This window comes from Petaurus breviceps, unplaced genomic scaffold (assembly GCF_028583685.1).
Source record: "Petaurus breviceps papuanus isolate PSGF00001 unplaced genomic scaffold, PetGlider_PUasm1.0 90823, whole genome shotgun sequence".
NCBI lineage: Eukaryota > Metazoa > Chordata > Mammalia > Diprotodontia > Petauridae > Petaurus > Petaurus breviceps.
This window is the reverse complement of record NW_027187352.1, coordinates 7018318-7031055: the sequence shown is the minus strand read 5'-3', so window position 1 is coordinate 7031055 and position 12738 is coordinate 7018318. Positions and strand designations below refer to the sequence as shown.

The following is a 12738-nucleotide window of genomic DNA, read 5'->3' as shown; positions in this document are numbered from 1 at the left end:
TTTACCTGACTATATAGATCAAAGACTTTGAGTTGCTGTGGCTAAACTCTGTCTTCTGGGGTGGCTAACTTTCAGGTGATGAATCTTGGGCTCTTCAGTCTCGTTCACCTCACCTATCCCATTTGTGGTCAGATCTTACTTTGTACCCTCACGTCTCTTGTACACATTCCTTCTCTCCATTCCCTGTTCTCTGTTGCTCCGGTCTAGTTCAGGACCTCATCACTTCATGCCTGGACTGTAACAATGGCCGCTGGTTGGTTTGCCTGCCTCAAGCCTCTCCCCTGGCCAGTCCATATTCCACTTAGCTGCCAAAGTGCTTTTCTTAAAACACAGGTCTGTCCATGTCCCTCTCCAAGTCCTTTAATCAGCTCCAGCATCTCTTTGTAATTCCCAGGGAGTTTCAGGGTGAAAGGAAAGAAGTGGGGTGCATGGGAGGGATGTGGGGAAAGCACAAAGGATGAGGTCTGGTCACAGATGGGCATACATGGGGTGAACAAGGGAGGATGACCCAAAGGCTCATCACGAGGAGGTTAGCCATCCCAAGCTATGACTACATAGGTGATAATAATGTTTTTGGACACAGTTTGAATGCCAGGAGTCCTAGTCAGGACCCACCAGCCCAAGGCCCAGGTACCTAGGCAGGACATCTCTTGGAGAAGGCTGGTCTCATGAACCATGCTGCTCTCTATCAACAGGGAGACTGGGTTTGGCTGAAGAAGTTCAAGACTGGGACATCCCCTGAGCTCCATCAGAGTTCTGTGAAGCTGCTGAAAAAGGTACTGCTGAGGAGGGGCAGTTACCAGGCATGATTTCTGTGGGAGGTGGGGTAGGGATGGGAAAACAGTGCTCAGAGAAGCCTAAATTCCTGATAGAATCATGGAGTTGACTTTGTTTGGTGTGTGCATGTGTGTGCTTGTGTGTGTGGGGGGGGAGGTGACCATCCCTGTGGGTAGAGGGAACTCCTGCTAAGGTACTGGGGTAGTCTCAATAACTTGCTAGTTTCCTTTTCTTTAAGAAAGTCCTACTCATGATAGGAAGGTCTGGTCTATGAACTAGAACCACCACCATCTTCACTACCAGTATATAGAAGTCATAGCACTAGTCTTGAAGTCAGGAAGACCCAGATTCAAGAGTCACTTCTGACACATCCTGTCTGTGTGACCCTGGGCAGCTCACTTAACTTCTCAGTGCTCTAGACAACTTTATTTTCTATTTTTTTAAAATAAATTTTAGTGTTATCTTATTTTTTTAATATCAAAAAAATCCTCCTAGGGTTCTTCCCTCTCGTTCTCTCAGAGAGCCATCACTTATAACAAATAATATTTTTAAAAGATGAAAAAAGAAAAAGGAAGACAAGACCAGAAAAAATTGGCAAAACCAATCAATACATTGAAAAAAATCTGAAAAATTCAGACATGTATTCCTTGCAATCCAGGAGGATGAAGCTAATGGATTTCTTAGGTTCAGGAGTTCTGAACTACAGTCAGTTTAGCCAATCAGATCCACATTAAGTCTGGCACCAATATGGTGAACCCTGCTGGAGTGGTAGGCCACCAGATTGCCCAAGGAGAAGTGGATTAGATCAACAGGAAACAAAGCAAGGTCAAGGATCCTATATCTATCAGAATTTTATCAGGACTATTGAATAGCCCTTGAACTTCTAACCTAGTTGAGATAAGGAGACCCAGCCTCTAAAAAAACAAAAGTCTGCAAATATACACAATGTTCTATCCTGTGTATCAAGTCCTTTTGCAAGGGAGTGAGGGGAGCTGTCTTTTAGTGTAGCCAAGCTTATCCTTTATAATTTTGCGATGTTCCATATCAGTCATTTTGTGGCTATTGTTCTTTCTATTTACATTGTTGCGGTTACTGTGTATGTTGTTTTCTTGATTCTGTTTTACTTCGCTTTGCATCAGTTCATACAGATCTTTTCATGTTTCTCTGCATTCATCACATACATAATTTCTTATAGCACAGTAATATTACATTACATTCATTTACTACAATTTTTTCAGCTATTTCCCAATGAGTAGGCATCTACTGGTAGCCAGCAGTTTTTTGCTACCACAAAAAGTGATGCTATAAATTTGTTAGTGAATATAGAAACTATTTTCTTATCTCTAAAATTATTCTAACTCGGACATTCTAAGATACTCAGGGCAGGAAAGTCCTCCATTGCTTCCCACTAGTATATTCCATGTTTCCTCCTTTCTTGCCTTTACAGATGAGGGACCTGAGACATGAGAATGTGACTCTCTGCCTGGGTTTCTTTACTGATCTGGGTGTTTCTGCCATTGTGTTTGAGCACTGTTGCCGGGGCAGTTTGGAGGATCTGCTTAAGAATGAGGCCCTGCGGCTTGATTGGACTTTCAAGTCTTCCCTCCTGATGGATTTGATTAAAGTAAGGGAAGCAATTCATGTCAGTGGTTGAAATTGGGAAGAAGAAAATGGGATGTGGATAATGGTCAGGTCTGATCATTTGTTTATATAGGAGGGGCTTATCTTCTATGCCTCTTCCCCCAAGTTAATATAGTAAAGAAAGGTGCAGAATGTAATCATAGGGTATTAATGAGGTATTAAACTGAAAAAGATGCACCAATTCCTTGGTCCCTTTATGAATACTAACAGACGCCTCTGACTGAGTCAATAAGGGAACAATGTGATGGACTGAGCTAATGAAATAGTTACACTTCTAAAGGATTTAAAAGGTCCTGGGAAAAATCAGCAGTTATGAGTGTGGGAGAAACTTCTAGCTGGTAGCTACATTGTGGGGACTTATCCAGAATAATTTTGAGGTCCTCTATGCATTTGCAGAGACCCACTGGAGAGAATTTCCATCCAGAACTTTCCTTCTTGAATACTCTAAATTTGCAGGAATCTATTGTTTTGTTTGTTTGCTTTTTTTTACTATGATCACATAGTCTATTTTCCAGTGTGTTTCCTTTACAAATCAGACCACTTCTTTATTGAATGCTTATGATTGCATTATTTTGCCTATTATGACCATCAAAGCTAATATGAGCAATATAGAATTTGTACCCTTAGAAAGGCTGTGTCCTCAGCAATTCATCAGGAGCTCACTATGGGAATTCTCGTATTCAGTGTTTGGTTCTTTTAAACATTTTTTTTTTGCTTTTTTGGAGGGGGGAGGGCAGGGCAATTGGGGTTAAGTGAGTTGCCCAAGGTCACATGGCTAATTTTTTGTGTTGTGTCTGAGGTCATATTTGAACTCAGGTCCTGCTGACTCCAGGGCCAGTGCTTTATTCACTGTGCCACCTAGCTGCCCCTCTTTTAAACTTTTAAGCAGACCTCATTTTGACATGAGGGCAGATAACTTATCTGAGATCCTTACAGGTCCAAAGGATAGAGTTTGTGTGTTAACCCAGAGATCCCGAATAATTGACCCTAAATTTTTCATTCTTTTGGGGAAGTCCTCCATATCTTTGCAGCTAGTATGTAGTAGAGACAGGATCCAAAGCCAGGTCCTTTCACTTCAAATCCAATGCATTTTTCTATGAGCATAATCCTCTTGGTAGGAAGCATGTTCTAATTGGAAGGACCCTAGGTAGAATGGGAATCAGAAGACCTGTTCTAGTTAGGGTTCTGGAACTAAACTTGGAGAAATCACTTTCACTTACTCATCTGAAAAATGAGGGGATCATCCTGAGGAGAGCTTTCAGGCCACTTTCTCCTGTAACATATCATATGCTTCAAAGTCCCCATCAATCACAAATATTCTGATACTCCAAGTTACTCTATCCACTCCTTGAGACTCTACCATTAAGTGAGGGTATGAGGCATGCTGGGCTTGAATGTCCCTTGTCAGCTCTACAGCATATTACAGGAGAACATGTTCTCATCCTCTAGGGTGTCCGGTATCTCCACCATCGGGGGTTTTCCCATGGTTCTCTCAAGTCTCGAAACTGTGTTGTGGATGGACGCTTTGTGCTGAAGGTCACAGACCATGGCTATTTGGCACTCTTGGAGAGGCAGCAGATTCCTCGTTCCCAACCCCTGTCAGAAGGTCAGTGTCCCCAGGGGTCATTCATGGCCCTTCCTCCCTTCAACACTATTGTGTCTAGTAGGTAGTGTCTTGCCCAGCAGGATGTTGAAAACTTATTCCTCAGAGAACTCTGAACAGTTAGGTATTTCTTTTTAATCTGGTGCTTAGGGCCACACCTTAGGAACTGTAAGTGGCATGTTATAATTCATGAGGTGATGTAGGCCAGTAAATCATACCTCTTCCACCCAAATATCTCCTTTACTCATCTTGTATAATTCCTGAAATTTCACTATTCAATCATTTGCATGAATATGTTGGAGGACTCAATGGAAAAGTGTTCAATGATTCAGTCTAACAAATATGTATCAAGTGTTTATTGTATGCAAAGTCTTGTTCTAATCTGAAGGAGATGGAGAGTTTAGATTAGACCCAACCCTCCCCACATTTAATTCATAGTCTATTAGGGAGACAACATAAACACAAATAACTATAATGTGTAACAATAATGCGTATTACATACTATTAGGGAGAAGGGATCAGGGAAGGCTTCCCACAGGCGATTATGGGATCCCTATAAAAAAGTCTGGTTTTCTTAATGTTTATGTCTAGTTCCAATTTCCTCTTCGGTGCCCTATTGATTTTCATCATAACCATCATCAACATTATTAATGCTGTTGCCTTCTCTTCATAGGTTTCAATTAAATACTGTGAGTCATAGTGGATAGAGTAATGGACATGGAGTAAGGAGACCTGACTGAGTTCAAATCTTGCCTCTGACAAATCCATGACCCTCAAATTCCTCATCTGCAAAATGGGCATACCTTCCAGAGTTGTCATGAGGATAAAATGAGATATTTTTAAAGTGATTTGTAAACCTTAAAGTGTTATAAAAATGCTAATTATTATTATGTCAACCAATAAACAATAATCTTATGATCTATAGAGCCAGAGTAATAAGGAACCTTTGACAACATCAAATTCAATCTCCTCATTTTTAATGAGAAAAAAATGAGGACCAGAGATTTCAGGTGATATATGTGCTACCTTGTAGAGGTAATGAATGGTTAGGTTTTGAACTCAGATCCTGTGATTCTAAATTCATCTTGTTTCCACTGCCCCATATTGATATTCCTTCTCTATAATGGATGTATACTTATGTGATAAGAGGAAGATAGAAATTAATAACTAGCCCCTCATCACATAGAGTTTATAATCTAGTAAGTGGGATAAGCTTAGGGAATAGCTTGCCCACTTCATTGAAATTATAGAAATCTGGAACTGGACATTGATTTAGGACATTAGTTACATTCCATGGAACATGGAATTTTACAGTTAGTAGGAATCTTAGAGATGATATAGTCCATATCCCTCATTTTATAGAGGAGACCCAGAGAGAGAAAATGAGTTTCACAAGGTGGGTCAACTAGTCAGTGTAAGAGCTTGGACTTGAACAAGGGTTTCCTGATGGCGAGCCCAGTCATCTTTCTACCCTTTCCTATCTGCCTTCCTTGCAGAGTTGCTGTGGACTGCACCAGAATTGCTCAGGGAGTCTGAAGAGTCTTGGAGAGGCACTTTCAAGGGTGATGTCTACAGTTTTGCCATTATTTTGCAAGAGGTGCTGGTTCGGGGACCACCCTACTGCACGTCAGGACTCTCTGCAGAAGGTAGGATGCCCTCATCCTCTGCCATTTTCTTACCTCTGTTCTCTGTTGGGCTGGCCTTGTGCATCCTGGGAGGGGACATTCACCACCTCTCATCCAAAATGATCTCTCCCACTAATACCTTAAATGTCACTATTAGAAAGTTATTTGTTGGGGCGGCCAGGTGGCTCATCGAGTAAGAGCACCGGCTCCAGTGTCGGGATGATCTGGATCAAATCCGGCCTCAGGTACTCAGCACCACACCCAGAAATAACTGGCCGTGTAACCTTGAGCAAGTTACTTAACCCCCGATTGCTTAAAAAAAAAAAAAAAAAAAAAGAAAGAAAGTTATTTGTTCAGATTAGTCCTGGTCTTAGTGACCTCTGTCCATTGTGCTGAAAAGAGTTAAACACCACTGAGAATTGGCTTGTGTCATTTTGGTAACTAACGCACTCCCAGTCATTTCTGTTGGAGGTGATTTGTGAAGAAATGTCTTTTCCCTTAAAATTGGTGGGAACTATGTGTATTGATGACTGTTTTTCTTGGTGATTATATTGTAATCAAGGATAGAAAAGCAGTGTAGCACAGAGGACAGAGGGCTGGACTTGGGGTCAGGAAGCTCTGCCTCTGACTTCTATTTACATGATCTTTGGAAAGTCATGTAATTTCTCAGTGCCCCCTGGCAATTGTCTAATACTTTACATTATGGACAATTGTCTGATCTGCATAGAGGGAGGAGTGTTCATACCTGGAGTTTCCTATGCCAACACCAAAAAACAATAAACCAAATTCAAGGATCCATAAAAATTTCTCAATGTGGAAGCTTCCCCTCTCCTGACTAGATCCTAGCCTCATCTCACCATAGGAGATTGTGTGCTGCTATGACCCCCTCAAAATTCACCAATCAATGAGCCTTCTCTGACCACAAATAGGCAGGTGTGCAGGTGATAGGTATCCAGTCTTATTAGAGCTGGACCTGAATTCAAAACCTTTACAGTTTGGTAGGAAGGAACTCCTAGAGCTTTTTTTTGCTCCCCTAACATAGTCTTTGAGTCCCCAGTGACACTCTCACACAATGAGGAGGTCTTGGAGAACCTTGATAGATATAAAACAATACAAAAAAGTATGCTTCTATCTATGTTCAGATTGCATTGGTTCTTTCTAGGGACCAATAGCATTTTTGATCAAGTATAATTTCTTTTTTTTTTTGCTTTTTTTGGGAGGGCAATTGGGGTTAAGTAACTTGTCCAAGGTTATACAGCTAGTATTTTTGTGTGGGTGCTAAGTGTCTGAGGCCAGAACCGAACTCAGGTCCTCCTGATTCCAGGGCTGACACTCTACTCACTGCACCACCTAGCCGCCTCAAGTATAATTTCTATGGTGAATATAGGTCAAAGCAAATTTTTTTAAAACTTTTTTTCTGGGGGTTTTTTGTCTATATTTTCTTTCACAACATGACTAATATGGAAATGTTTTCATGACTACACATGTATAACCTATATAAAATTGATTTCCTTCTCAGTGAAGGGAAAAAGAGGGAAGGAGAGAATAGGAAACTCATTTTTTTGCAAGGTAATTGGGGTTAAGTGACTTGCCCAGGGTCATACAGTTAGTAAGTGTCAAGTGTCTGAGGCTGGATTTGAACTCAGGTCCTCCTGGCTCCGGGGCCAGTTCTCTATTGACTGCACCTCCTAGCTGCCCCCAAAATTAAAAAAAATGTCAAAAATTGTATTTGCATGTATTTGGGGAAAAATAAAATACTAAATAAATAATTTTTAAAAGAAATTATATTCATTCATAAACAAGTCACTCTGAATCATGACCACACGTATGCCATAATTCTTTATGATTCACAAATCCCTTTCTCCCCCAATAACTCTATGAAGGAAAGAAGTTAAAGGTTACTATCACCACTTGTAGGGACAGCTAGATGGCTCAGTGGATAGAACACTGGGTCTAGAGTAAGAAAGACCTGAGTTAAAATCTAGCCTCAGACACTTACTACTTGTGTGACCTTGGGTAAGTCACTTAACCTCTTTTTGCCTCAGTTTCCTCATCTGTAAAATGAGCTGGAGAAGGAAATGGCAAACCACTCCAGTATCTCTGCCAAGAAAACTCCATGGATAGTATTGGTGTGCTATGGTCCATGGGATCAAGAAGAGTCAGACATAATTAAACAACAACATTCCCATTTTATGGGGAATGGAGGCCCAAGTATGTTCAGTGATTTTTCCCATGGTCACATATTCATTCATTCAACAAACTTTTATTAAACACCAACTAAATGACAGATATTGTGCTAGATTCTGGGGGACACAAAGACAAGAAGAAATAGTACTTATTCTCAAGGACTTTACATTCTATTGGGTAATAAATGTTAGAACTAGTCCTCAGACTGAGGTTTCCTGGGCCTAATTAGGCCTGGTGTTCCTTGCACTCCTTCGTGCTGCCATATATAGGGTATTAGAAAAGTGTGAGGTCCCAGTAACTGGTGTCTTATGAAGGTGGAGGCAATCAGAATCTGTGAAGGTCAGACCAAGGACTAGCCTCTAACTATAAGGCTCCTCTGAGTTCTGACTTTGACAAGTCCTGGGGAAGAGAGAAGGAACCTAAAGAGTCACTGCTCATCTTTATTATCATTACCTCCCCTTTTCTTTGATCTCTTCAGGATACAGACTTATTCAGGATATTGCTGGATCAAAGGGCATACAAATTTTATAGCCCTCTGGGCAGAGTTCCAAATTAGAACTGTGGTCATCTTGAGGGGGGATGCAAAATATAAGTAAGATATTCACAGTCCCACTCTTCATTAGAGCTTAAAATCTAATAGGACTTAAACAACAGGAAGAAGCTATGTACATTAAGTGTCCAGTTTCTAGATCAAGGGGCCATCTAGTTCTACAATCCTCTGCCTTGGGAACCTGAGAACATGGTAGATGGAATGTCAGAGCAGGGAGGGACCTTATAACATGGAACATGGGAAAGCAGGACTAGGAAGGAACCTAGAACATGGAACATGGGAGATCAGGGCTGAGAGGGATCATAGAGCACAGAATGTTAGAGCTTAAAGAGACCTCAGTACCCAGAATGTTACAATACAGAACTCAGTATGTCAGGTCTAGCAAAGTCCTCAAATAACAGAACATAAAATGGTAGGTAGAGTTGTAAGAGACATTACAATGTTGACTATTGAAGTATGAAACATAAAATGTAAAGGACTTTTGGAAATAGAATACTGTGGTTTGAAGGAACCTTAGAAATGACCTAATCTAACCCTCCTCTGCTTTAAAAAAAAAAAAAGCTTTTATTACATTTTTTCAATTAATAGCATTTATTTTCTCTCCCTACTAACTCCATGCCCCTTGCAATGAAAAAGAAAAAAGAAACTAAACCTTTTTAACAAATATATCTCTCTAAATATCAATATCTCTATCTATCTAGTCAAGTAAAATAAATTTATTTTAATTCACGGCCAAAATCCCATTCTACATCTTGAGTTGATCACCTTTCTATCAAGAGGTGCAACCCTTCTCCTCTTACAGATGGGGAAACTGAGGCCCAGAGGAGGGAAGTGATTTGTCCAAGTTTACACAGTAAGTCAGTGGGACCCAGGGTCTTATGACTCTCAATCCTATTCTATTACACTATGGCCTTGACATTATAAGAAAATAATGAACAACTTTGCTATGGTTTCCTGGCCTTTAGACATTCTTCTCTCTATTAGCCTCAGATGTCAGCCTCTGACCTGGATGCTTGGGGAACAGGCTGAATGAAACACTACATCCCCTTTCATCTTATCCATCATGGCAGTTATATTGTCAAGGAATCCCTGTAGACTAAGCCCAGCATGATCTCTCCCCCCTGCTTAGGTCCATAGCCTACTTTTCCAGATGTTGCCCTGCTCCCTCCTCCAGCAGTGCTCCTCTCCTCCCACACCTCCCCCAGCAGAAAGTTTTCCCCAGGCAGATGTTAACCTCTCTTCACCCAGAGCAGGGGGGAGAGTGAAGTTATGTTTGTCACCTTTCAGTCTTATACAAGCATCCCTTAGGCTGGGTCAGTGAGCTTCGGTCACCCCTCAGCCACTTACACTTCCCTCTCCGATCCACAAACACTCACCCAAAGGCAAGAATGTGTGTTCCAGGTGCTGGGGCTCTTGCCAAATATTTATGAGGTGGAGGAGAAGGAAGGAGGAAGGGTTTAAGCAGCCATTTGTCCAACAACCCCCTTTAAGCCTCCAGAGGTCAATCCCAAAGACTTAGAAACGAGGCCAGACATCACTCCTTGGAAGTCTATGTAAAACTGGGCTATTTATCATTAAATTAGGAAAATAAGGAAAATGTCATTTGCAAAGTCAACTCAACAACAATTTATGAAGCACCAACTATGTGCTTAGAACATGAGACATGGAATGTAAGAGCTGGGGGGTGATGGAATGTACATGCTGGGTGTTACAGCTACAAAGACAAAAATACTTTGCTCCCAAGTAATTGACATTTTATCAGGGCTGAAGGGGTACAACATGCCCACAGATAAGCCAGAAGAAGGCAATTTGAAGAGGAAGTGAACACTAGAAATTGGAGGAAACAGAAAAGGCTTCCCTTAGGAAGTTGTTCATCACAATACCCTAAGGCATAGGTAGCCTGAGTATTATTGTACCCATTATATAGATCAGGAAATTGAGGCTCAGGGAGGTGAAGTAAAATGAGGCCTATAACCAGTTAGCACAATAATAACAGCACCCATGTCTATGGTGCTTTTAAGTTTGCAAAACACTTCCCTTACAACTCTGTAATGCAAGCAGTAGAAGTGAAATCATGCTCATTTGACAGATGAGGAAATTGAGGTTCAGAGCATTCAAATGGATACGGCACCTACCACACTCCAGGAACTGTGTTGAGCGCTTTACAGATATTATCTCATTTGATCCTTTCAACTATCTTGTGAGGTAGGTGTTGTTATTGTTCCATTTTACAGATGAGGAAACTAAGATAAACAGAGGGTAAATGACTTGCCCCAAGGTCATACAGCTAGTGTCTGAGAGCAGATTTGAACTCTGGTCTTCCTGACTCCATGCTGAGTGCTCTATCCACTGGAGTAAGACAGTATACCAAATAAACACACACACGTATATATGTAAATATATGTACACATATACGTTTATTTATATTTACATATGAGTTTGAAAAAACTACCTTAACAAGTTATAATCATTTTGATCTCTTAACCAAGAAATGAATAACTGTTTATCTTTTATACTGTGATTACAGGTATGGTCTCAAATTATTTTCTATTTTGTCATTATTGTTAGACACATATTAACTATACATATTTTAAGACTTATTTTATTTGTTGTGGATTATTATTTTTTTATTTAGAATGATGTTTTCTGGCTGGAACTATTGTACAATGAAAGTTGGGTATTTGTTTTTTCAAATATTAATTGAATACATTCCAAAGATTTATTCTTGATGCTTCCTCTTGGCATGGAGGGCATTCTTTGGTTTCCCAAAGGTTTTGCTAGATGTACACAAGTACAACATGCACTACCAAGCTGTAAAGGGTTCAAGGACAGGTCCCTCAGTAGAATGTGTTTGCTTTTTGAAGCCTAGCTTAGCTAAATGTAGAGGAGTTCACCACCAGAGGGCAGGCCACCAAGAATGAATTTTTCAGCCACAGAAACACAAAAAGACCTTCTACTAAGGCATGGAGGGCTTAGGATCTGGATTGGTGGATTCTTGAGACAGCTGCCCATTATCAACGAAATCCCAAGATCCTTGAAGACAAAAAACAAGTTCAACATTTCTTAAGTATCTGCCCTATGACCCATGCTTGGGCACTGAAGACCCAATAATGGAGAAGACACAAATGTTCAAAGAGTTTATCATTATACTGAGCAGTGTTGTCTATACTGGACTTGGAGGGGAGAGATTAAGTCCCAGCTCTGATGTGCTCCAGATGTGTGACCTTGTACAAGTCATTTTCCACTCTAAGCCTCAGTTTCTCCATCTGTAAAATGATGTGACTGGACTCAGCAAAGTCTTAGGTCCCATCTAACTGTAACTTGCTATATTTTGAGGTGCCCTCCTATTCTAATGTCCTAGATTTCACTATCTTTCTATGTAAAATGGAGGAAGGTGATAGCATAGCCTTCACGAAGCCAGGGTCACCTCTATGCTACATGGTGGTATCTGAAAAAGACCCTAGTAGAAGAGCCCTACTTTACAGGTGGGGAAACTGAGGCTTAGGCAAGCTACACACAGCTAATAAGGGGATTCAAATTCTGGTCTCTTGAGTCTAAGCCTTGGTGAACATTTGCCTTTCCTCTATTACAATCTAATTGGGCGCTAGGGGAATGGAGGGGCACATGTATGGACACTTACATAAATAAATATGACACAAGATAGATTGCGGTAAGGGCTAAAGGGAGATCCATACAAAGTACTTTGGATCACATGAGGAAGGAGAGATCACCTTGACCTAGGGAGGGAGGAGAAGGGAGAACCAAGGAAAGCTTTGTGGAGAAAGCATCATCTGAGCTAGACCTTGAGGGATAAGAAAGATTTTAGTAAGTATCAAAGATGAGTGGGGTGGGGAGGGTCACCTGCATGATAACTCAGAGGAGGAGTCCCTATATGTCTCTGCTGCAGAAATCATCAGGAAGGTGGTATCTCCTCCTCCCCTCTGCCGTCCAGTGGTGTCTCCAGACCAAGGACCACCTGAGTGCATCAGACTGATGAAACAGTGTTGGAGTGAGGATCCAGAAGACAGACCTAGCCTGGATGACATCTTCAGCCAGGTATGTCTCCATTCCCTCCTCCCCATCCCCCTACTTCCCTTCCTTAGCAGCCTGCCCTTTCTTCTCTCTTCCATAGCAGTGTGATGAAGGGGAAAGGGAAGTGGGCCTAGAGTTAAGAGGTTGGGATTTGAAGACTGGTTCTTACTAGCAATGTGACCCTGAGAAGTCACTTGACTGGTGACTTGGATCTTGGATCGTTTCTCCGAAAAATGGGTATAATAGTTCAACATCTCTCATATTTTAAAAAAAATTTAATCAATTAATTATTTTAGTTTTCAACATTCACTTCCATAAGATGT

At 41.0% G+C, this 12738-nt stretch overlaps 1 protein-coding gene across 1 annotated transcript in view; it reads left to right on the top strand.

Annotated features, from left to right (window-relative positions):
• Nucleotides 1-12738, top strand: part of LOC138148218 (guanylate cyclase D-like) — a 53105-nt gene that overhangs the window by 8189 nt on the left and 32178 nt on the right. The window contains exons 7-11 of the mRNA XM_069070773.1: nt 696-776; nt 2225-2401; nt 3868-4024; nt 5518-5667; nt 12291-12439. Coding sequence (XP_068926874.1) covers nt 696-776; nt 2225-2401; nt 3868-4024; nt 5518-5667; nt 12291-12439 — 714 coding nt within the window. The remainder of the gene's footprint in view (nt 1-695; nt 777-2224; nt 2402-3867; nt 4025-5517; nt 5668-12290; nt 12440-12738) is intronic.